General features: G+C 40.5%; 1 protein-coding gene across 1 annotated transcript in view; it reads left to right on the forward strand.

Annotated features, from left to right (window-relative positions):
- The window catches only part of ADCY5 (adenylate cyclase 5), a 230,371-nt gene that overhangs the window by 122,940 nt on the left and 81,155 nt on the right, over positions 1–26,276 (forward strand). Inside the window, exons 2-3 of the mRNA XM_063340647.1 lie at positions 7,219–7,368; positions 12,440–12,561. Of these exons, the coding sequence (XP_063196717.1) occupies positions 7,219–7,368; positions 12,440–12,561 (272 nt within the window). The remainder of the gene's footprint in view (positions 1–7,218; positions 7,369–12,439; positions 12,562–26,276) is intronic.

Raw genomic sequence — 26,276 nt, forward strand, 5'->3', positions numbered from 1 at the left:
ATTTAAATAATAAAGCAGGGTTTGAATTGTTAACAGGAGAAGGGAAAGTGGAAATGTCCCCGTTTCAGTGGAAGAAGCCTTCCCCTAAGTTTTTCAGGGTCTGCTCTTGCATCCAAGGACCATGGGATGTTTACCCTTGAGTGGCAGCTTCCCACACAGCTGCCTCACCCGCTTAGCCACAGGCTGTCAGCTCCTTTTGTCAGGTCCACCAGCAAGCATCCTCACATGAAAACCAGCGCTGATTTGTAGCTCGTAAAGTATGTTAAGTGTGAAGATGCACAGAAACTTGGTTGCCACAGAGATTCAGTGAGGATGGACAATGGGACCCAGGAATCTCCTTCCCAACTATTTTATTGCTAGCAGAGGGCAGCACTTATTCCCCACCAGGCTGTGCCACCGTTCAGAGGGTGCTCTGCTGGGATCATGATAGAGTTCCAGGAAAATTTAGACAGAAATACTTCTTTTAGCTGGTGCTACGCCGAGATTTGGTCAGGACAGTATATTCTTAACCTTATCGTTCAGTAACCAAAGAAAATAGGGTCTTACTGAAATCCTAGTAGAAAAATTAATTAATTAATTAATTAATAAAACAGTGATGGGGAAGTAGAATTTATCAGTTTCATGTAGGAATGTTTCATCTTGAGATGCTTACTAAAAATACATCTGTATGGATAATGTTTTGTTCTTCAATAAAATCAGGATTTAAAGGTTTTAATTATAGAAAAACTCAAATCATAAATACTGTATTCTGTATGATAATAACAATATGATGAGAAAGAATGCACAGAAGGTTTGCAATTACAGAAATCAGTAAATGAATTAAAACGTTGTATAGAATAAGGTGAGAGGCATTAAAATTAAGAAAGTAGCACCAAACATTTTGATGTCCCCTGAAACAACTGGAAAAATTTAAAAATATAAAAAGCTTTAATTTTTTGCTCTGGATGGAGGGTGTAGTGTATTATGTCTCTACCTGCAACTACGTATTTAAAAGGTAAATTAGATAAGAATTTTTTATTCTACAGAAAGAATGAATTTATGTGGGACTAAATACTTGTTAGGCTTTCCCTGGGAGAACAGAGCATCACATCTGAGAGATCAACATACACCAGGGCTGTAAAGGTGAGACGGTCACTGAAATACACAGAATGGATAGCTTCAGTGGAGTGTTTTTACTGACTGTTATTCTTGAACAGAGACATTCACAAGTGGCGTAAGGGTTCTTTTAGCGTTTTCAGCCAAAATACCACTGCTTCTCTCTTCAGCAAGTAACTTTATGCTGAATATAGAATCTAGTTGAAAGATTAAAATAGACAGCTTTTGCTCCTTGTCGGCTTCTCAAATAGAGGAATATGCAAAAAAGTTTCAGAAGTGTTTTGCAAAGAATTTTTTTGTTCTCAACGTCAACTGAAGAGATTTGCTGTGTGTCTAGACCATCTCTCTCTCATAAATTCTGCTACTTTGGGATCGTTAAATTATACTATGACTTAGGGAAGCATTTAAATTTTCAGAGCTGGCTTCAGTAGCAGTACTCATGTGCATAAAGTGCACTCAGAGAAGTCTTTGGAAGGTAGTGGCTGTAGCCAGTTTTCTGTTCTGCTCCAGATCCAAGTAGGTGGTTGCTGTGCAGAGGCAGCAGAATGAAAGAGGGAAGGCACCATATAGCAACTTCAGAAAATTTGTTCTTAGACTCTGGTGTATTGATGTAATCTGTTGTTGTTGCAGTTATTTCAAGGACTCAGTAAAAGTACTTGTCACATATAAAATAAAAAACTAATTTCTTCACTAGTACTTATCCTGTTCTTTACAGGCCAAACACTGGGAGAAGAGTATATGACTTTGATTATCTTTCTAGCATAATCCACAATTTTTTACTATCTTAGCACTCTGCTAGTTGTAGCTCTGGGAAATGAAAGATGTTGTTGTATATACAGCACAAATACATGAGTAATTTGATCTTGGAGCCAGCTGATGTTGTCTTTCATTTTAATTTTCATTATGCCTTTGGCTCTGTAGCTGCTCCAATTCTTTTATTAGATAGTAGTATGTAAAGAGGCAATAGAGGGTTAATTGCCGTTCAGGGAAAGTGTTTAAAAAACAACACCAGCTATACCTTGAAACAACAACACTTTTATAACGTTTGTGCTTTTTATCTTTAGAATTCATCCGTACTTCCAATTCAGGACTGCATGCATAGGTGCTGTAGAAATACCTTGGATAGTTAGAGCTTTTGTAGTCCATCATATTTTTGTTCTTACATTGTTTCTGATAAGTATTAAAGATTTGATAAATTTTTTTTCATGGTTAAAAAAAGGAACTCTAAAAAATAAAGCTAATTTCAGTGTCTGCCCCTGCAATTAATAATCGGACCCATTTGTCAATTCAGTATACAACCACTATGAAATGTAGTCTAAAAACTTAGTTGTTACCTGTTTTTAACCTAGCTGTTGCACTGCTGATCTATTTAAGAAAAACTTTGCTACTGGATGAGTATCACAAGAGCTGGAAAGCAGAGGCAGAGCAGTGTCACTCTCTGGAAAGAAGGGATACATAGTTTGTTGTTTGCTCTAGATTGTTTTGCATGACTTTTTAATCCCCATGTATGTGCTTTTCTTCTCCTTGTGACAATTTTGGTGCCCCACAGTAAAAGCTTGAAATGTAGTTGTTTTCAAAATGGGGCTTTATGAAAACATCAAAACAGTATTTTGATTTAAATGAAAAATAAATAGAAGAACAAAATACCGCTTAGTGTTGCTGGAAACTAACAGGGAACAGCCTAGTGCTATCATCTCAGAACAGAAATAGCTCTGAGCCTCTGCAAGAGAAGTGGACGAAAGCAGAATAACTTGGCAAAAAAGCAGAAGCTGTGATTTTTATAATAAGCAGTGATATTCTGAAGAATATGGCCCACCTTCTCATGTCAGTAGCCAGCCTTGTTTGCTCTGGCAGAGGTAGGGAACTAGCAAAATTTATCTTGATGCTATTCCTCTTAAGCATGTTGTCTCTTAATTACATATTGAATAGCATCTGGTGTTTGAAGAATAATCGAATAGAAACACAGCAGGGAGAAGCGTGGCAATATTGATGCAAGCTGATACTTTTTCTGTTTGTGGGGGTCTGGAGGCTCTCCCCTGGTCACTGAGCCATCCCTCTTCTTCCTCAGCCTGGCTTGAAACGCCCAAAACATCAATTTGGTAACAATAGTGTCAGGCCAAATTTAGCTCTCAATTTTGATTTTGTAATACCAGGTTTTCATAACTCCTAGCACACGTGGAACTAAACTGTTTCCATCTTTCTCTTTTTTTTCCTTTAGTCACCAAGGGAAAAAATATTGAAAACAGTTTCCTGCGAGAGATTCAACAAAAGCATTGTAGTGCTCTGTTTGTGCGATGAAATCAAAGTGACTAGAAACTGTCTGGTCTGTTTTGTTTGAGACTGAGTGATCTATTATTTCAGTAGCACTAAGAAGTCATGGTGGTTTTTGAAAACGCCTCATGGTATATAGTTTTTTCTTTGGTATTGAATTACCTTTAAAGAACTCTGCCTTCGTAACATCAGGACAATAGCATTTCTCGGCCACATGCAGATGCTGTAAGAGTAAACGTATTAGTTTATGAAATACTCAAATATGGCAATACTGCAGGCAGGTTTAATAACTTATCTAGGAGTTATATGTAAGCAAAATAGTCTTTTATAAACTATTAGTTTCTAAAATCAAAAGGATAGAAATCATCTTAGTCTAAATCTCTAGCTAGGCAGGGGAAGGAAATCAACTACAAAATAGACAACTATATTTTCTCATTGCCTTAAACAGCTCTTCAAGCACAGATTGTCTGAAATAGTTGCCATAATACGTTTTTACTTTTCAGGCCATAAAGCTTTAGGGAATCAGTTTTTTAATATCTACATATCTATCTTTCCTCCTGGGACTGAAGCTGGTTACCATAGCAAAATGGCAAGGAAGCTGATAAGCAAGTAGTACCGTTTGGCAAACAGGATATAAATTTATTTTATTAAGATAGAGAACTGCAAAAAAAAAAAACAAAAAGAGATTAGAAAGCTTTTTGCCTTTTTTTTTTTGCTTTAATATATTTTAAAACATCTCTGAAGAAAATGACTGTGAGCAGATATTGAGCAAAATGCTTTTGCTCACATAACAAGTGTTGCTGCAAATAGTAGGAGCTTGAGTTTTAAATCTCTGCAGATCTTTCAACATTACACTGTAATTTCTCCCCTTATGTTTCACGGTGTTGCGAAGATGCCATACTGTGAATTAAATGAGCTTCTACTTAACAGAATAAATATGGATGTCTGTCCCCTGCTACTTAAAAAATACATCGCAATATAGTTTTTATTCCTACTTGATGAAGCATGGTCATCTGAGTCTGTCTTGTAAATCAGTCTGCGAAGTCCCTTGGGTTTGTGTAAAATGACGTTAGTGAGTGCTGAGAAGTTAAATTGCTTTGTGTTCCACGAATGTTACCAATAATGTCAAGTCTGATGATGGTTTTTATACTCCCCTTTGACAATGTTGGTCTCGATGCATAATATGAATCGCATACCTCGAACTGTACAGCTTGGCTATTTAAGGCATCATCACGACAATGGGATCTACATGGGTGGGCCCCACTGGGGGGACTTTTTGTTAGCACCCACATATAGCCCAAAAGAAGCTTGTTTTCAGGACTGAGGTGCGCCTTCTTTCTGCTCTGTTAACTTCTGATGTGTTGCCTGCCATCTAAACCACAGGTTGTCTCCTGTTCTTGGTGCAAGAATTGAGTCACTATTTTGAGGAGTTTGTTTTGGGTTTGCGCTATTGACTGTAAGTGAAATGAAGTCTCAGATTCTTGGGATAAAAGATAAAACTGCATATTTCCTTAAAATCCTCTGTGCTTGCAGTTTTATCCATTTTAGAGATATATGATGTGTGCCTTATGCTGTTTTATATGCCCTGGCAAATTTTCCACTTACCACACAACTGAACAGCTTGAATAGAGAGGATCTGGGAGTCTTGCTGTAATCTGGCCATCCAAAAGATGCTATTTAGTGTGAACCCCTTTGAGCCCATAGTAACGGTATTGAGCCCATAGTAACAGTATTGAACTCATAGAAGTGTTGTTCATGGGCCGTGAGTTGCAAACAGTGCAGCCATGGAGCAGGACTCAGAGTAACTCCTAGGAAAACTATTTCTGCTCTCTTTTTATGATGTTTCTGCATTGTAATAAGCACTAGTGGGTTTTTTTTTTAATACTATGGGGGGATTTTGCATCCTTAAAAATTATCATTGTCAGCAAAAAATACCATCAAATGCCCACTGGATGCAGCACTGGGTTAGGGTAACTGGGCAGGATCTGGGTGGAAGTTCGCTGGTATCTGATCAGATACGGGGAGAGAAGGAGGACCTTGGATCAGGCAGGATCTAGACAACCTTAGCAAGAGCTGAATGAGAATATAATTGTGAAGGGAATGTGTAAGTTTAGGATCAGGGCTTAGTTCATGTTGACAGGTATGACTTGCACCTTCAATAGCCCTATCCATCTCTGTCCGAAGTGTGGATACTTCGGACAATCTATATGGGATGGGAATAGCTTCCTCCTTGAAAACTAGTTATCTGCAAATACATATAGCTGGCAGTGATGATAATTACCAATAGGTATCTATAAACTGCAGGTTATTGTATTGTCGTATGTATGATAGATAAGTGTGAGAATTCACTGCGGGGCCATAGCCCAAATTGCAGCACTTTGATGCAGGAGCTTGGAAAGTTGGAGTGTTGCCATCTACTGGCAGCCGTCCACAGAGAGGAGAAGTCCCTCAGCTGGGTGTAGCTTAAGGTATTGCTTATTTTGTGCTGAAAGATGAGGTTTTTCTGCCTAAATCCTGTTTCAAGGCAGAGTTGTTAATAAAATAATTATTATTGTCCTTAGTCCGTGGATGTAGTCAAAGAGTTAGAGTAATCCCAGTGGGGTTTCTTGGAGAGGTTGTTACTCTTGGAGATGTGGGTCCATGTTTGATGCAGGGGCGGCTCCTCTCTCCTGCACAGTGACCAAGTTGGACTGGGGAATCCTGAGCACCCCCTGTGAGCTCAGGGCTCGAGCCTTTCAGAGCCTGGCCTTGTATTTTCAGGGAATGGGCTGGTCTGGAAGCTACTTTTTTTTTTTTTCTGCAGTAAAAAACTAATAAAGTCGAAGGGTATATTTAGACTCATGAGGGAATAGATCAAAGATATGTGTTTTTCAGAATCTTGCAGGTCTGACAGTCTTTCCCCCAAGAAGAGAAGAGAGGTGTTTCAAATAAGTCTATCCTCAAAGGGAGATCCAGTACAGCTTGTGCAACTCTCAAAAAGTTATACTGTGACTGACCTCTGTCACGGGAAATATTTACACGATACCATCAGAAGCAGTTTTGAACATTTTTCATGAACCAAATACCACCAATGGGCATGGATATATTTTTTTCCTTTTTATTAAAAAATGGTTGGGAAATAATAGATTGCAACGCTAGTTTTCAGCAAAAGTTATGTGACTGCTTCCTTACAAAACATAACCCACGTGGAAGGAGAAGAGCGATGTAGCTTTTCGTTTATGCTTGTCCAGTTCAAATATGCTTCAGACTTAACAACTCTTTCTGTAGTCATGTTCACAGAAATGTAAAAAATGTATTTTTTTAATCTAGTAACATAAAATTTTGAGTTGGAACTAGACTAAAAAAAATATTTCGTAAGTCATGTGGATACCAACATTTTGCCTTCAGTATTTTAAGCACTATTTCAAAATAATGGTTTGATGTATCTTTGATATGTTTTCAAGCCAGATATGTAGGTACACAAACATGGAAATATTTGTGTTCCTCTCTCAGGTCTGTCTGCACAGCTGACTCTTAGCTGACAGAACAACGGTGCACTTTTAGATAGATTTTTGTCGCAGTAGTTCCAAGATACTGGATTAACAAAAGCAAGATTACAGAATTACCAAGTGGAATTGTATTTTTTACCAGTGAAGTAATACACAGTGTTAAGAACATATATTTGAGGCTATATATGGAATTTTTATATTTTAAAGACTAGAGAGGTAAAATACACTGGAATTAAGAGCTTAAGGTTTAAGCGTGACTTGGATTAAGGAGTCGTGGAAGGGGGTTCTGGGTGGTGCTTTGTTACTGATGGCAGGTTTCCAAAGTGTAACCAAATATTTTTCTTTTTTTTTTCTTTTGTTGCAGCTGGTCTCCAACGTTCTCATCTTCTCCTGTACAAACATTGTAGGCGTGTGTACCCATTACCCAGCAGAGGTGTCCCAAAGACAGGCTTTCCAGGAGACCAGGGAATGCATACAAGCCAGGCTGCATTCTCAAAGGGAAAACCAGCAGCAGGTAAGAGCAACAGTGGGAAATAAAAAATGAAGTTGCTGAAGCAGAATTAGCATGCAAATTGTTCTTGTCGGATGGGATTTGCAGGCCTCTTGCTCCCTAACTAATCCAAGCAAACATAATGGTAGAGGGCAGGATTTTTAAAGGTTTGAAAGAGACCTCGGGGAGGATTTCTTCCCCAATACCCTGAGGGACTTCCCTGCAGACATCAACACATCCTGTGGTCTATGCTCTGGGGATTAAAATTACGCAGTACGCAGAGACTCTACATAGGTTTTTTGCACCCATCATTGAAGCCACGTGTTGAATGCAGATGCAACACACAGGCTTCAGGTTGACTCTCTTTGTCAGGTCAAAGCGTGGTGTGTTTGTCAGCAAAGCCACTGCCAACAGGTAGCTCTAAGGCAGGTTCAGAAACTGCCTTTCCCAAAGGTTCCTACCTTTGGTACATAGCTGCTTGCGTACCTCTGTATACCTTATAGGCCTCGAGTGAATTGTATTTGTTCAAAAAATAAGATTCATCACCAACTTCAATGTTTTTTTGCTATAAAAAGACCTGTTGCTGCCAGCATGCAGCCTAGTTGTCAAGGGTACCAAACATATCCAGTCCCCTAATTCATTTGTGGGTTCTCTTGCAACGAATCTCATGTGTCCTCAGAATTAGATACAAAAGGCCTTGACAGATACAACAGACCTTGACCTAGGCAACTTGACTATTCCCTTGCTAACACATATCTCTGCCCTGCAGTACATCTCGTAGTGGTCTGTCCAGTGTCATGAAACGGGGCTTCCACTCTTCCCTTGGGAGGTATCTCAGAGCTTGGTTGTGCGTTTGGGGAAGAGGTCAGGGGAATGAATCAACTGGAGTGTCTTTGCATCTCTGTGGCAACACAGCTTAATTTTCACTCATGTCTCAGCCCATCTGCATCTATGGATTTGTCTTTTGGCAGTGTTTCATAAGGTACTTCTGGCTGACATACTTGCTGTTTAAGCCTTACTGTAAAATAACGTGTACACATGCTTTATTTTGATAGTATATGTATGAAGAAAAGATTCACGCTCAACGCTCCTTCTTCCTTTGTAACAAATGTAGTCTCAGAAAGATGAAACAAGCAGCCGCTCCTCCTTCCACACCTTGAAATGGAGGAAAGGATTGAGCCAAGAGAGCACCCCCTTTCACTTACTGGTGACAGCTCTGTCCTCCCTGCTGAGAGACTGCCGTAGCAGCATGGCTCAAATGGTTGTGCTGTTCTGGACTTAGGAGCTTCTGTGTCAGAAGTAGTTCACGAAAAAAGCCCTGATAGGTGCCCTAGCTTTATGCCTTTTTCTTCTCCCCTTCCCCAGAAAGTACCATACAGAAAAAAGCCAGGACATCAGAAAAACATTGGTCAAAGGCAGTCACTTAGAAGTGCACTCCAGTACTTCCAGCAGTAATTGTGGGTCCTGGAAGCTGGGCACTTCTAATAAGATTATTTTCTGCTACAGCCTGCGCTGACATTGATCTCCAGGTTCAGTTCGGATGCATCCCTATGCATAATGCATTGAGATAATCTTGAGGTGACAGCAGACACAAATAAGGGCAGCTCAACCCACGTCTGGGAGAGCCAGCCTCCAAACAGGGGTGGGGGGAAAGGCAGCTGCACAGCCCAACACGCTTATCGTTGCTTCCCTGTTTCTGGAGATCTGATGGTGCTTCTGTGTGCCATTCTGTGTTCAAGGCAGGCAGATTATCTCTGGCAAAGGAATGTGTATCTTCCTTTATTAACTATCTACCAGCACCCAAAATTAGCAAGAAAGTAAATAATCCAGAATGTCCAATGGAGAAGAGAGACTTCTTGTGATTCCATTATTTGAGATAACCTACGGCAGAGCCGTAACAGGAATCACTGTTGCTTGCCCAGAATACAATACTCTTGGATGAAAAAATAGGTGTTCTCCGCAATCTGTACTGAGCAAATACTTAGGATTTGAGAAAGAGATGGGTTATCAGGACTGCACAGTTTTACTTCTAGCATTATTTGTCTTTTGTCTCTGAAGAGATGTTCTCTCCTCTTTTTCATCTCTGTATCACTTAACTTGTGGTGAAACATGTGTTATTAAACCTGAGGAGAAATGGATAGTTGTATGACATTAAATGTTTGTAGTGCTTTGAGGTCATCTTGGGAGAGTATGACGTACATAATTAAAATTCCTATGTAGTAGAGAGTCATCGTAGGGAAGTGTGTGCCCACATATACATATATCTATGTGTACATGTGTAAACAAAGTAGATCTGTATTGTACTCTTTCATCTGTGCCTATTCTAGAGACTAGTGCTCCTCAGGATGCATTTGTTTAATGTATAATTCAGTGGAACTATACTTGCATCTTATTTTGAAGTGAGAATTATATATGAATTTGCTCTTTCTTTTTTTATCAGGTCAGACTGCTGCCTTGTTATACTTGTAAAACAGCAATCCCAGTCACCTCGCTGGTGCATAAGAAGTGATTTTACAGTGAGGGCTGCAGTACTTTCTAGTCATTATAGCAAAATGAAAATTGTACTCAAGTGGAGACTTTAATTTCTGTGCTCCATTTGAAATAAAACATAGGGATTTTGTTGTTTGGAATGTCTTTTAACGGCTTGTGCTACACAAAGGCACTTGTTACAGCTTTCTCCTGTTAGCTTCGGAGGTTATTTTCAGTGATGGTGACACTCCCAACAAACAGAATAAAGATAATGCTTAACTTTGTAACATGGCTCAACTTCCTAATTAATTACTGCATGAAGGGATGTTGTGCTATACGCATTTGTTTCACTTGACAAGTCTGTCTTATTCCTCAGTTGGTGATAGTTTAGAGTGGTGTTAGTTCACCTCCTGAAGATCTCAAGTGTCTTGAAAATATTGGTGATTTAATCTGGCAAGTGCCTATGGTGTCAGAAGAGTAGGGATGGGGTCTCTCAAGCAAAAGTTACCCAAAAATGTATGTGGAAATCTCTTGGAGTTCTAGTAAGAGAAACTCGGTTCCCTCAACGTCTCCCTGTTTTGCAAGCAAGTAAAAAAAGCATCCTTCCACATTTATGTGCCTACAGGGAATGTTCCAAACCTGTGGGTGCCCTGAATGCTCCAAGTTATTTAGAGGATGTGTAAAATCACATGTAAAATAGCAGCTTTCACACATTCGAGGATGCCTATTATAATATGCAAATGACAACAGCATATACACCAGTTACTCTGGAAAGCATACAAACGTGTTGTGCTTTTGCGCTCAAGGAGTCTGCTGATAGCTGGCAGAAGCCTGAGGACATGTGCATGATTCATGATCTTTTTTAAAAAACAATTTGGATATGTAACCGTTAGCACCTGCAGTATGCTAGTGAAGGTGAGAGTACTTTAACAAACAAGTATCTTGTCAGGACTGCTGCAGTTTTGAGCAGAGGAGATAGAAATCCCTCCAACACGTCCTTTTCTGTGTTATTACTACCTCTTCAGGGACCAGAGGCAAGAATCAATCTCTTTAAGGCACACATTGAAGGGGAAAAAAAAAAGGAAATACTGGTCAGTGCCGCAGACTATAAAATGTCTCGGTGTATGCTGAGCATGTTTGCAGTGAATTCATCTTCCTCTGGTTCCCCCAAAGTTCCTCTCTCTCCTTAGAGGAAGAAATAAATGGGAAACTTTCAGGTAAAACTAGGAATTAGAAACCAGGAATGTGTCTATAACTGCAGTATGGGCAAGAGGTTTGGTGACGTGAGTAATTAGTAGAGGATTGCTGACCCCTCTGAGTCAGGACTGCATTTGAGCCCTACTGTTCCCTGTGTTGTTGAGAATTAATGAGCTGTTAGATAAGGTTAGGGACCTTTGTTTATGCCACATTGTGGCTGTGTCATCAGGAAGGAAGGCCCTTTTCTTCCCTCTGCTCACTGTAGGGAAAGAAAAATAACGAAGACAAGAGTGGCACAATTTTTGGGATTCTTCAGCTATTCCAGAGCACTGCCATCAGGTTGGACTGCAGTGGGGCTGTTGCCAGAGGAGATGTTCCCCACCTTCTTCAGCCATAGCAAAAACTTCTTTTGAACTGCAAGGGGTGCGAGTGGGAATAAACTGAAGGTCTGGGCAGAATTTCTCAGGTGTGATGCCTGAAATACACAAATGCATCCCTGGGGCACATATTACCTGCAGATTTAAATTCTATAGCCTCTGCATGAAATTGCCACTAAATGTAGAATAATAACAAGCACAGGCTTTTGTGTGAGTTTTTAGGAAAATTAGCAGAAAGTCATCATTTTGTCATGTAACTAATTTTTGCCTAGCATGCAAAACTATATACGGAACAGCTTATGAAGTAATGTTATGAAAGTCACACTAAAGCTATTATCAATAAATAAAAGTGCCAGGTGAGGGTGGAGAGCTGTGAATTGTTGATGACAGAGGTGGTTATCGAAAGTACTCTTGTAGGTGAGCGCGTGGGTTTGCAGGTTTTAATGCAGTTGGGCACTAATAGCGGTTTTAAGTGTAGAAGTATAATGCTGCATTGTATAGTTGGGCTAACTTTTCATGCAATTTTGTCGGGGCTTTCCTATTGACTTTTTGGCTGCTAAGAACAGGTTTGTGCCTGTTGGGGGAATGTGCTTAGATGATTAGATAGGAAAGGAAGGAATTTTAAATGGTGCCCGAGGGTATCAGTCCTCTGCTGTTATGTGAAGGAGGGCTTCATGGTGGTGTGGAGAGGCTGTGTGGGAGGTCAGACAGTATCATTTATCGGAGTCCTTCCAAGAATGGTGCATGGGCACTTTTTGAGTTACACGGCTCCTTCATTTGCAAGAATTGGCAACCATGAATCACAAGCCCAGTGCAACTGGGGTGAAAAATCATAATTTTTCTTCTAAAATCATTGAATTCTTACTGTGGGGTTGGGATAGAATTGCATATGACTTGTTGGGGGATCAGCTGCTGGGTTCATGGAGACTGTTTCCCTTGGTTGTACTCATCTCTCACCAAACTGATGACTCATTTCTCCCCACTAAGGAGCAAAGTGTGTTTGTTAACTGGGCAGCAGGTGTTTTAATTGGTTCATCTGTCTGACTCCACAGGAGCGTCTCCTGCTCTCTGTACTTCCTCGACATGTTGCCATGGAGATGAAAGCTGACATTAATGCCAAACAGGAAGATATGATGTTTCATAAGATCTACATCCAGAAGCATGACAATGTCAGGTAAGAACAGCAGCCTGTCTCCCAGCTGCTGGGTGGAGGACCCTCCCAGTGCTTGGCACTTAACACCCAGGGACAAAGATGATAGCAACACATAATTCACAATAAGTGTAAAGATGCTAAAGTGTCACCAGTTGACTTTTGAAAGTTTGTTTACGGGACAGGAGGAGGATTACCACATTACTGCAACATCTTCCTTTGAGAGGCAACTTTAACTGATCTCTTTCCTTAGATATTTTTTTTTTCTTCCTTTCCTAGAGTGAGTCTTGGTGGTTTTGAGAAGGTGGTATACTTGGGTTTGGCTATTTTTTGGACAGTTACAGTCGCCCTTCTGATAAGCCATGATGGGATGCAAGTTAAAGATTGGCAATGCTTTCCATGGGGTGAATGGCGGAGCCCAGCTGAGGTTAAGATCGCCTGGAGTAGTCTCTGCCACTTTGGAATTACAAGCAGGGGATCCATTAGTGACAGGCCTTGGAACCTGCTTAGTCACCCAGCGACATGTTGCTCCTTGGTCTACCTGGATGAGCAGAAGAAATTGATATCCAATCTCTGGCAAGTCATGCAAAATCAAACCCAGTCTGTGTTGCTGGGATAGTCCAGCCCTATGAGCTTCTGAACACCAACAGGTTCCTACTGTCCACTTCCCAGGGAAGAGGCGATAAAGTAGTACTTTAGTTGCTTGATATCTTTATGGCCTGCAGCTACAAAATTTAGTTTAACTTAATCTTGATGCATTTTACCTCTGCTGTTGTATGGGACCTCTTTGAGGATCGCTTATGTCTCTGCTAAGCCAGGTCCCAGAAATGTGTAACGGCTCTCTCAGTCTATGAATACGTCTACTGAGACACAGGGACTAGGGACAGGGAGCTCCCTTCTTCCCCTCTCCATCTTCCCTTCCAACAAGGGGTTTTCCTCTAAACTGCTTGCGTAGCTTTAAGTATGTTGGTGAATTACGTTTTCTGATACTTGGTGCTCAACAAATAAAAGTGGATTTCCTACATCTCTAATATACTGCACCCTGCATAATCTCCAAGAGATGATGCAGTGAAATCCACATGACATTCTGAAGCATTTGAAGGCATTTCCTTAGCATTGAGGATAGCAGGGGGAGGTAATATGCAAGCAGAAAACTGGGAGCAGGTTGCTCACTGTTGAATGTAGTGCCTGATATAAAACTCACTGAAATCAGGGCAAGTCTGTGTGCTGGCATGGATAGACTTCAGTTCAACCCTTTGTAATTTTGGTTGTGACTCAGTAAACAGATAAAGATCCACTAGCAATACCGAAGACAAAAACATTATCAGATATCAAAGACAATAATCGTTCAGTGATGAAAAATAAATAATATACATATGGTGATGAAGGTGAGGGGAAGAGGCCATCCAGAACGTCCTCAGCAAAGTATGTGCTACAGTAGATTAGATTAGGTTTTGTGTCTTTACATTTATTTTTTCCTTAATGGCACTGAGCTTGTTCAAGAAGGTGCATATATTTCTTGAGATAGATGCCATTTGTGAATTTTCTTAATAGAGAAATTGCTTTTTTCCAGTACTCAAAGGTCAGCTTGACATTCAAACTCAATGCAATTCGTTAGCCATGACATGAGACTAGTCAGTACAGTATTACAGTCTGCCACATCAATTTCCATATGTCATTATTTGCAGGTTTGAAAGTTTTTTGGTACAGTCTATTCTTAGTAAAAGTGATTATCTCTTTAGAATGATACTTATTTGAAATTTTAACTATATCACTAAATAAACAAAACCTAAATAAACAATAATAAACTGACTTTACAAATTAATGGCTTTGAAGGGAGAGGGGAATCTGATGGAATTATTATGATTGGAAAAAATAGCCTGAACATAGTGGCTGGTATGGAGACATGGAGACCTCAAAAGATACAACAAAAAATGACGCATGATCCAGAGTATAGAAAGAGATAACGGTTTTTTCAGTTACGGCTGTGAAGTAACATAAAAGGTGAAACGTATACATAAATAGGTATGTGCACCAACCAGTTCCTTGGACTGTCCTGACGGGTTGCTAACAGGAAGCTTGCAAACACTTAATTTTCACATCTTGCATATCTATTGAATAATAGGAACATTTCCATAATAGATTATCTTTTGCAGCCTAAAAGTAATTTTAACTTTGTTAATCGTGGCAATGAGTGTTTAGGAATCAGGCCCTTGCAGGTGCTGACTGTCACCGGTGCAAAGGGAGGCTGAGGTCTCAAAAGAACTTAAATGCTATCTTCCTCAAAGTATGGACTTTGTTGTCTGTGCCTATGAGGTCCTAAACCAAAGTCCACTAGATCATGGAAAAGGCTGGAAAAGGGAGATAAGAAATAGGAATAAAATAGCACATGTGCTGAGAGAAAATAGAAAGTAACTTAGGAACAGCTCATCTTCGTGTACTTTAGGGAAATGAATAACTAAGTATGAATATTGAAAAAAGGAAACATGATTTGGAACAAATGACTCATTTCACACCAGGAGTTCAGCATGGAGCCTTTGCTCTTGCCTGGGTGCACTGAAACCACGTCTAGTGGGAACGACTGTGGATGATTTTGAAGCATTTACGTGCACACAGAAACACACTGGTGGGGGGCGGGTAATGTCTCAATGATGTGGATCAATGAACTGGCTGAATAAAAGCAAGCATGCTCTTTGCTTTTCATGGGGAAATGCTCAAGGGGAGGCTTTTGAGAGGAGAACGCTCCAAGCAATTTTGTTTTGTTTCTGTCACTATTCAAAAATGTCGTAAGCTCTAAGTTTTTATGAGCTAAAGGTTATTGTGTCAAGGCAATTGAGAAGTATGTGAAGTCGGTGCAAGGGTGCTGTGCCCAGCCATTGAATCTGGCTTCCTGTTGATGATTTATGAGCAGGAGCATTTCCTCTGCAGTTCATAGAAGTGGGAAGGTCTGTGTGTCTGCACAGAGGTGTGGGTTTTCCTCCTCCATCAGCTGCATCCAGCGAGTCTCTTTTCCCTCCCTCCTGCGTTAGTTAAAAAGGGAGATTATAAATGGAAGTATAATGGATGGGAATTTTCATTAGCTATTGATTTAAACGTTTGATTGCCATCGTGATGCCTGGAGCCTGAGATCTTCACTTTTACTGGATCTTCAGGGTGAGGTTGCTCACCGATTTCACAGTCAATGTGGAAATAATGAGCCTCACTGATGCTGGAGATTTCAATCCAGCCAGGTTTAACTTTGGCCTTTTGAACCGGGGAGGCGTAGGAGCACAGCCTCCTGTGCTTAGCCTGATTTGACATTTTCTGTGGGAGAAGTGGTTTACTAAATTCTGTTCCAGACAAGATTAAACATTTTAATTTTCAGGGATGATTGGGTCTGGGCTTTTGGGACCACCTCTAATTTTAATTAAAAAACAAACCCAAACTACTCCACCAGCAGAAAATGTTATTCTAAAATTATGTGAAATTACTGGGAGGTGGGGGTGTGTGTTCTGTTTTAAATTGAGGAGTCTTTAAATGACCAGTTCTTCTGTGATATGCTTAGTTTTAGATACTAGATTACGTGCTTCTTTTTTTTCTTTTTAAAAAGGTTACACACTTTTTTTTCTTAAGAAAAAAGAAGTCAATTTAAAACCTATGAAGAAAAGACAACTTCCTCAGGTGCCAGTAGTAGGTCTGTAAAACACAGCTGCGATCCTTTAATAAGGGGCAGTTCTGCCGTGGGATTTCTTACTGTGTTACACTTGTCTTAGAGGGTGGGCTGTCTCGCTATTCAGGGAAAGATGATGTTTTTATGCAAAATACAGTGATCTTTCTGACCCGAATGGGTAAAAGCAAATCTTTTTAAAGCCTTATCAGGCCTTCCTGTGAATGAGTTCATAATCTCCTGCTTATTGTTATGGAAAGTAAAGTTCAGAGTCTAATTTATCCACAGTGAAAATATAATTTCCTGTCATTTTTTGGCAGCAAAATTTGCTTCAGGATTATGTTCTTCTGAAGAATTTAGGGTGATGACGAAACTAAGATGAAGAGGTTTGGGGTTAATACACTGTGTTTTGATGCAAATGAACAGAACCTTTTAACAGAGAACAAAACTGGTTCCCATCCTGATTTATTGAATGAGAATTAAATTCGACAAATCCAGAATCTCAGAGTGTGATTTGACCTTTCCCACATATGTGTGTGTTAAATATAAAGTCTATTGTCAAATGCAATCAGGAAAGGAGTTCCCAAGACTATGCAAGTAATTTTGGGTAAACAACAAGGTGAATTATGTAACTAAATTGGTTCACATTATCATGAATGAGATTATGTCTGATAGACAAACCCTAAAATACGCATAGATAATATTGTTTATCTATCATGCTTCCCAGGCAGAATTTTAAATGTTTTACATTACTATTGCTATTTATAGTATCTCACAGCACTGATAAAGGCTTTAATGTTATCTAGGTTTGGCCAAATATAGTAATCTCTGTGCTATAAAAGGAGGTTTGAGGTCCTCTGTGAAGGGATGAAGGTTGGCTTTGTCATTGAAATTCCTTTGATGGACTGTTTGAGAAGCTTATTTTAGGGCTGGCGTCCAAGCACGGTGAAAGTGACGGTTTCCTCTCTTCTCCCCTTCGCATGATTCCTATGAATCATTTACTCAACAACATTAACCTGATCTCAGAGTTTTTCAAACATCTTGACAACTCGAACTAAACCGTTTGCAGAAATGAAACAGTCCATTTGCTTTGAGCTTTGTAAATGAAAAACATTTTTAACTAGTTTTCTGATTTAATTATGTTCTAACATCAAAAATTTTCCCCTTAAAAATGACCAAATAGTTGCACTTGTGAGTGCCGAGTATCAGGATATTCAGACCAACCGTGGTAACTTAACCTCCTCACCATATACGCATTGTGACGCTTAATTAGTTACTTATGAAGTGTGTTAAATTCTTAGATTGCAAGGTGCTAGGTAATTGTGTGCTGTGACATTTGTGAAAATTTCAACTAAGCAAACATCTTTTTCCTCCGTCTTTCCATTGTCCTCTCACTCGGGACACCTAGTCTTGTGTTTCTTGGTGTTAAAGGGCTTATCAATAGTAGTTCAAAGCTGAGCTCTGATCGCAGCTGGTAGGAGGGTTCCCAGGATATAGCTGTAACGGGATGTATTAATGCGGGGGCTTGCCAAAGCAATGCGCTGCTTAGTGGTATATTCTCGTTGGTGAGTATAGGCACGAGGCTGTTTTTTCTGGCTTGCTAACAGTGCCTTTTGAAATGCTAAATGGGTTTCTAATGACCCCAAACCCAGGTCAGACAGCGGGGTTGCCTCTGGAAGTAGTTACGCCAATGGGCTGGTTTTGTTTAGGAGCTCGCACGATCCTCTTTTCATGCTTTTCCATGAGAGGTTAGTGAAGCTAAGCAGAAACCAGATTAATTTTAACATCTTTAATAAATAAAACTACAATATGGCGTGTATAAATTTCTGACAGTTCTTCCATGGCTATTTTCAAAGATTCCCCAAATCTCTCATCTATGACAAAGTTTATGTAGCTTTAATTTCTGTGGAAGGCCTCATTGCCAGGAAAGAGCAGGAGCAGTAACTTTTTTAATATTTACTGTATAATCCATCTCTTCCTTGTCTTCTCCCCTTTTGTGGCGGCAGGCAGAATGAAAATTGATGGTTTATGTTTGAAGATGAGGAAGAGCAGCGTGAAGCAGGAGAAAGTGCAAGAGCAGGTTTTATCCGTGTCTTTTTTCCTGGTACTGCTCTCCCTGCCAGTCCATGAGCTTCAATCGCCTCCCAAAATGTGTTCATGGGTCGATTGGTTGTTTCTCAGCATCAAGTCTTGGCAAGTTCTCTACCTCCTTTTCTTCGTTCGAGGCATATTCCCACAAGCAGTAGAAAGTTATTTTTGCAGGTGTGGGGGGCAACTGTGTGGGTTTCATGTGGGTTCAGAGGCCCCTTGCATTTAATTGCTGTAACTTCTGATTGAGCCTGTAGGCTGAGAAAAGTGAGTAGGAGGGAAACGATCAATTTTCCCACGCCTTTCCCCGAATGACAGCAGTGCATTTTACCTGCACGGGAACTCTTCTGTTTCCCTGTCATGAGCCAGCTCCTGGGAACTTCACCTGCGTCTGCCTGGAGTGAATCTTGGCTTTTTAATTTTCCAGAAAAATTAATGATTTTTTTTTTTTTTTAAAGTTAGCAATAATTTTTAGGAAGTGTGGAAGTAGGTTTCCCCCATGGGTGAAGGTGAATTACTCTGCTCATACTACCGCTAATCGCTTGACTCTTCCTAGCCTATTTGCTGTTTTTGAGAGGAAAAATCAGTGTCTTTTGGAGAAAGGCGTTCAAGCTAAAATCCATGTGTAAAGAAATTTGCTTATTTTGCAGATATTGTTACACCTGAACTTGACATCAAAGCTGTGTAATAAGGCTGGCCGTTAGTATTAAAGGGGGTGTTTCAAGCCAGGATCACTCCTTCTTTTCAATACGTGTGTGTCGATGGTTCAGTGTTGAAAACTTTTCAGCCAAAGAGTAGAGCAGGTTTGTATATTTTATCAAATCTACCTCTTTGTGCATGTGCACAGCACCCTTTAAGAAAAACAAATACATACTAACCTGTTTAACTATTCATCTGACTGTCTGTAGATCTTTCTTTTTGAACTGGGAATACATTGTGATCTTGGTCCCTACTGGGAACTCCCTGCGTCTTCAGGAGCACAAGAGAGCCTTGTACCCTCTGAAGAACAAAACACATAAATAACTGGCTGCAAGGCACCCCGCTGGATGCATTACTTAAACACGTGTGCTGTAATAAAGATAACATCCCAAAAGTGCAGCGTGCCAGGTGACTGCAGATATGCAGCCACCAGCAAGCTATCCGCAATTAGGAAGGGCCTGTGATGTATAATTCACACCCTGCTATTCTGAGTTTACACAAGGGTCTGTGAAGTTCACAGGGTGATGGATTGAAGAGTGTTAGATGTTTTAATGATGAAATACTGTGAATAGTAATTTGAAGAGAATAATGAAGGTGCCTGCAGAAGTTTACAGAGCAGCATTTTAACTCATCAAGGTTATTTGGATTCTCTTTTTTTCTTCAGTAGTACTAAAACTAAATTAAATTTTTAAAAAGTGTAGGTCTGACTGCTGACTGGCCTGGTAGTAAAAACAAAGGTATCGAACTTATAGTAAAAAAATGCATTAAATTATGTTTATTAAACTAATCCACAACAAGTCTTCCCTATTCTGGAGTAACCTTGACGAGGAAAATAGAGTCTTCTCTGACGAAAACTTTACATGCTTGTACAGACTTTCTTTCCTCTTGTAAAGACTTGGTTAATTTTCAGTTAACAAACTACTTTGTCTTGTAGTTAACATTCAAAGTGGTTTTAAGAACACTGAGTTTATATAATGTCTGAAGAGGTTCTTGTTAAAATCATCCTACCTTTTTGTTTCCTCCTTAGACTATAATGACTGAAAAGCAAAAATCAGTTGAACTTTTTTATTCTGTAACTCACTGAACTTTGCAAAACTATTTAAAGCCCCTTACAGAAGCTGTAAAACAGAGGCATAGTTTTGGATGGGGATGGTTTAACTTCTCTTGTCCTCTACTATATTTATATCCCTCAACAATTGTTGCTAATTTATGCATCTGTTCTTACTGGTTTATATATAATTTTGACACTGGATAAATGATGAAGAAGAGACAAAAGCTGAAACCAATTAGGGGAGAAGGGCTCTCAAGTGGTCTGGTATCCTGTGACTCAAGTTAGTGCATTGCTAACTTGAGCCTTTGTCCTCCAGTAACTGAAAGTCATAGTATATTTTTTAAACTTCATCTTTTTTATTAATTTTGCTTGATACTAAGTGATTAAAAAGTTAAGGAGAGGCTGGTACTGACCATGCAGACTGCATGATCCCATAAGTGGTGTTTCTATAAGAAACCAGGCTCAGAACAGGTCACTTCAGAAAAAAGAGCTAAGAGAAAAGAGAAGCAACAGATGACTGCACAAAACAGCAAAGGAGGCAAAAGACCAAAGAGATTAAATTAATTTCAGCACAAACACACACAGGATTGTGTGTAGCAGGACACTGGCCTTGAGGACTGATAGAGGTGCTCTTTTTAGAAAATTGAGATTTTTCTGTGTCCGTTTATGTTTCTGTTACAAAGCCCTAGAAAGATGCACACAGTTTTAAATGGTGGGGATAAAGATTTGTAGGACTGTGTGGGTTCTGAGGACTCGGAAGCTTGTAAATAGCTTTCAGAAATTGGAAAGAAGTGTATGTGTGATATGCTCTCAAAGGCACTGAGAAATTCTAAAAATGTTCTTGACCAATAACCATGTCCCTGTTTGAGACAAACTGCTAAATGAACCCCTTAAATATATAGGAGGATCATCAGGGTTTGAAATTAGCTCCCTCAGCTCCAGTTCTACAGACCTGAGCCCCAAGCCCAAAAAACCTAGTGCGGTGACCACTTGTGAAACTTGGATCTATGTGACTATTAGCAAAATACTCTCTCCTAGCCTCCTGTTGCAGAGATCTCTCCAGTAAGTGGCATGCAGAAGGCTGGATGACCACGGCTTTGTTCAGTTGTAAGATCATCTGCAAATGCCTGTTTGTCCCCATCGGTAGCTGGGCAGAGCACCTGGAAGCACAACTTGCCCTCCTACATGAAGAGGAAGGTTGAATGTGTGAGGCGGCAGGGAATTTTTCCAGCAGAGATAGTGGTGACAGTTTGCTGATCCACCGCGTCGGCTCATTTGTTTGGGGTTTTACTTGCTGTTGTTGATTTGGGTGGGGTTTTTTACCTTTTTTTTTTTTTAACTTTGCAGAGTCTGATAGTACACTGGATCCATTTCCTACTCATTGTGGAGAATGTGTTACTAACACGAGGTTACTAGGACAACCCTCCTCCTTCTGACAGCTACTTAATTTATGTTATCTCCAAGGCCTGGCAGACCCATACAGCAGTGTTGAATGCAGTAGCAGGTTTGAGAGATGCTTTGTAACATCCTGGACCATGAAGGAGATGAGAGCCCTGTGTTGCAGAGCTGATGAGATATTTGCAGGGTGGGCAGGTAGGCAAAAAAGACAGGAAAGACCAAAAAACCTTGGAAAGCAAGGAGCAAATTTAGCAATTGTTATTAATGACTGGAGGAAAGGAGATGAGAGAATGGAAAACAGATGCATACAATTTTAGATAGTGGACGGTTACGTGCCATAGCAGTTCTGGTGGAGAGCCTTCAATCTTGGGAGCATGCACACCAATGCACTGCTGCTTTCTGCCATGGCTGTTTCCAAAGAATGAACTAATAAGAATCAATTTGTAGAACAAAGCAAACAAAACTTTGGCTTCTGCTCAGGGGAACTTGAGCGATTCTAGTTACAGATCAGGCTTCAACAGAAGCCAAGTGCTGATCCATAAAAGTATAATTATTCTGTTTCATTTGGAACCTTTTGTTCTGGATTGCATTCAAAACTACTGTAAGCCCCTTTGTGAGATTCTTTTTCTTTCCAGGCAAGAGAAAAAGAGGCCTTTTGATTTAATAGTTCTACTTTGTTTCAGTTTAAAAGGAGAAAAACCCCACGTTGCCCTTGCCTTCGAATCTCCCCTTCTGCAGAATAGCGGCCAGCAGGTCACAGTTTAGGATGACAGGTCTAATGTAGAGACAAAGTCGTATTGCAGAATATGAATGAGAAGTGATACTCTGTTTTTAAGATCCAGTATCCTGTGTCATTTTCAGTCACAAACTGAATAAAATTTTGTTATTGAAATCAGAAGCGATTACAAATTTCCTGCAAAGCCCAGAAACCTTGAAATAGCAGATGTGACTTACCGGCTGAGCTCCTTTTCCTTGGAAGTACGTAATGGTGGAAGCCGTAAATGAAAAATGGTATCTTCTCTGAAAGCTTAAAAACAGCTGAGAAAAAAAGAGGAAAATAGTATTGGAGAAAAACTGTACAAAACTGAAGCTTTCTTTAAGGATTAAATGTGTGATTTTGGGGGGACCTCTGATTCTGAGAACAGCATAGGAGGTTGAAAACATTTGTTCATCTGCTATAAAATGGCATGTATGCTGAGAATCATCCAGGGATAACTTTTGTAATGCAGAAGCCCAATATGGACTATATTAACATTTATTAGATCAGTGTATTTCACTTAAATACATGCATTCACCAACTTATTTAAATGTCTTTTGTGTATTCTTTCATCTCTTTTTAGATTATTTTTCCTGCAGATTCAAGGATCATTTCTAGTAGAGGATCATAAAAGCTGTATTTTGTTGGTCTGTCATGTCCCGCAGCTTTTTATTTTTCCATTATGTATATCAGACACAGCATTTATTGTATTACTAAGAACAAATTCTAAGTCATCTTGTTGGATAATGGGCACTGCCTAGAAACACCTCCTTGCATTTTTATAGAATCATAGAATTGCTTAGGTTGGAAAGATGTTCAAGATCAAGTCCAACCGTAAAACCCAGCACTGCCAAGTTACCACTAAACTATGTCCCTCAGCACGACATCTACATGACTTTTAACTACCTTCAGGGAAGGTGACTCCAGGGCAGCCCGTTCCAATGCTTGACAGCCCTTTTGGTGAAGAAATTTTTCCTAATATCCAATCTAAACCTCCCCTGGCACAACTTGAGGCTGCTTCCTCTTGTGGTATCGCCTGTTACTTGGGAGAAAAGACCAACCTCCACCTCTCTACAACCTCCTTTCAGGTGGTTGTAGAGAGCGATAAGGTCTCCAGGCTGAACAACCCCAGTTCCCTCAGCTGTTCCTCACAAGACTTGTGCTCCAGACCCCTCACCAGTTTCGTTGCCCTTCACTGGACACGCTCCAGCACCTCAATGTCTTTCTTATAGTGAGGGCCACCAAACTGAACGGAGTATTCGAGGTGCGGCCTCACCAGTGCCAAGCACAGGGGGACGATCGCTTCCCTAGTCCTGTTGGTCACACTGTTTCTGAAACAAATTTTTAGTGCCTTACACTCACAAACTCTTGTGTAAGTATCCACTGCTACCAGTGAACCCCACGGGGGAGGTTAGGGCTGGGGAATGGAGAGGCTGAGATTGATAGTGATTTCTTTAATTTGTCTTGGTAGCAAGACTGATTAGAGCCCAGAAATGCCTGTCTCCCATTACAGAAACGTCCTAAACACTAGACCCTGAAGGCTCTGCCCTGTCTGCATGCAGAGGAATTGTGCACAAGGAACAAGCAGGGAGTGTGCACAAACACACGCGCTCTTTGTGCTGGGGACTTCTCGTGACTGCTGGCTGTGGCTGCAGGGGGAATTAGCGCTACATTGCGGCTGGGCAACCGCACCAAACGGGCATCTTTCTGTTCCTCACTGAAACGAAAACCCAGAGAAATTAATTAATTCACTTGACATTCCAGGTGGGAGAAAGTAAAACACAGAGGCAGTGAAGGTCTGAAGAGACACGAGTGGTGAGATGTGCCGTGCTCATCCAGGAGCGTAGAGGCTGGGCCCACATGCTGGTGTAGGTTATCCAGATTCGGTTTTCCCATGTGCCAGAGGGCGTTTCAGGCCACATGTCCTAGGAGAGGCCCTAACCGAAGAAGGCATCCTCATTCTCTTTTGTTAACTCTGTTTCATTTTTTTATATAAAAGAACCAAACCCCGGAGCAGCGGCTTGAATCCCACTGTCCCATGTCATAGAGCGCGCCGTAATCAGCAGGGCAGAGCGGGGCGCTTGCTGTCTCTGCCTCTAATTATTCTGAGTATTTTATACATAATGAGCAGCTGCAGCATGAGGTCCTGAGGGCACCCCTGTTCCCAATCCAAAATAGCCTGTTGTCCAGTTCAGGCTGGATTAAGCAGACGAAAAATCAGATTTACATTTTCTCACTTCTCAGGCAAAGGGTCTTAAGAGACAGTTTCCTTGCTTGTGTTCTCACTCCATTTACTTATTTATAGAATACTAATGACAAAAGGATACAAATTTCTGTGTACATTTCTGTTCCTTAAAGATGTGCCAGTCTGTTGTGACGGACCGGTGGTATTTTAGCTGGCAGGAATACGGGCTCCCAGCAAAGATTTGGCTACAGTCATGTAGCAGGCAGTGCGGATGTGGTAAGGATGTTCTTAAATGCTGGACACATATCCTTTTTTATTGCAGCTGCTGACTTAGTCTGAGCCCTGTCTGTATTTCTTAATTAAAAAAAAAAACAAACCACAAACAAAAAAAAAAAACAAAAAACAAAAACCAAACAACAAACCACAACAAAAAAACCCCCTCGAGACCCAGTCAAGTAAAGTATCTTACAGATAGCATCTGTAAGATGCTATCATGAGGCTCAAACTGAAGTGAAAATTTATCTGCTGGCTTTTCTAGCCTCAGTGGTCCTTGATTAACCATAGCATGTCTCAAGTAACCAGGAGGGGCAGAGGCTAGTGGGATCCTGGGGATGATTTGCCTTTGACTGCTGTTAACTTTTTTTTCTGGCTGTTTGTAAGGATTCTGGTGACTGGCTGTTGTCAGCAGGATTTTTTTTCAGTTGCATGAGGACTGAGAAAACAGTATCTGTCTGACTCTTCCACAGTGAATGGCTTTCAAGTTAGGCCATGGCTGCAGTTATTGTGCTCTAGCTGTGGCACTATAAATAAAGTTATTAACAGCAATATGTAAATGGATTTCTATTTTTGTTCCCTGTATTGTTTGCAAAATCTAGGGCATTTATTCAGTAAGAATCATCTGCTATTTAGCACTGAGCCTACCAGCATTTGATGCTGTGTGGGCTGATGCTTTTTTTTTCACCCCCTTTCTTTCTTTCTTTGCACTGGCTTTTAGAATCCGGCTCCTTTGCAAGTTTGTTTATTGTGGTATATAAAAAATAGAGTAGCTGTTCTAAGGATTTTCAGGCTTCCGGAGAGTGGCTTGGTACTTAAGAATAGAGAATCAGCTCTTGATATCTGAACTATAGGAGCATTAAAAACGGCTACACAAACATCAAATGTCACAGCTGTTATTTGCTTTAGTGCGCATCTTGCAAATTCCAGTTTGTTCAAAGATCTTTACGGTTTGTGTTTTTTTTGCGTGCTCTGTTTCCTTCCGCTCCCCTCTCCAAGACACTGAATCTGCCTGACAGCCTCGGGCCCCGCTCAGCCTGGAAACTTGTTGTGCGTTAATTCATGCGGTTGCAGTACAGCCCCCCAAGGGACAGCATAGATATGTTGTTTTAGCAACACTTTACTACAGTCATGGCTACTCCTATCTGGAAGAGTAAATTATTGTAATCCAAGGCATCTGTTTAGAAACCTGAGTGGGTCTGTGCTAGGGACAGGAGCTCTCTTGCTGTTAACATATGTACTCTAAAAGACATTTCACAGGAGACAGTTTGTTCAAACTTCTTCCTGCTCTGCAAGTGAATTTAACTCTGGCTTCCCCGAATCCCCTACAGGTAAAGTCCCGACCTGTTTGTCCTGTGACTCATTAGCCACAATTTTATTGCCGGCTGTGTTAACCTTCAGATGGGCGTGTGCCCTCCATGGCACTTTAATTCCATTTCACGCGGCTTTGTGAAAGGCCACCGTAACGTTGGGACACCAGCAAGCTGTGTCTCCAGTTTCATTCCTTGCTTGAAGTAGCGGTTAGTTTTATGGTATATGTAACAGATGAATATACAGAAGTGTTTTGAAGTTGCGACACCCACTGTTCTGAACTGAACTTGTCCTTTCAAATGCCAGGCACGGCACTTAATTTCTTCTTTTT

This window comes from Chroicocephalus ridibundus, chromosome 7 (assembly GCF_963924245.1).
Source record: "Chroicocephalus ridibundus chromosome 7, bChrRid1.1, whole genome shotgun sequence".
Classification (NCBI taxonomy): domain Eukaryota; kingdom Metazoa; phylum Chordata; class Aves; order Charadriiformes; family Laridae; genus Chroicocephalus; species Chroicocephalus ridibundus.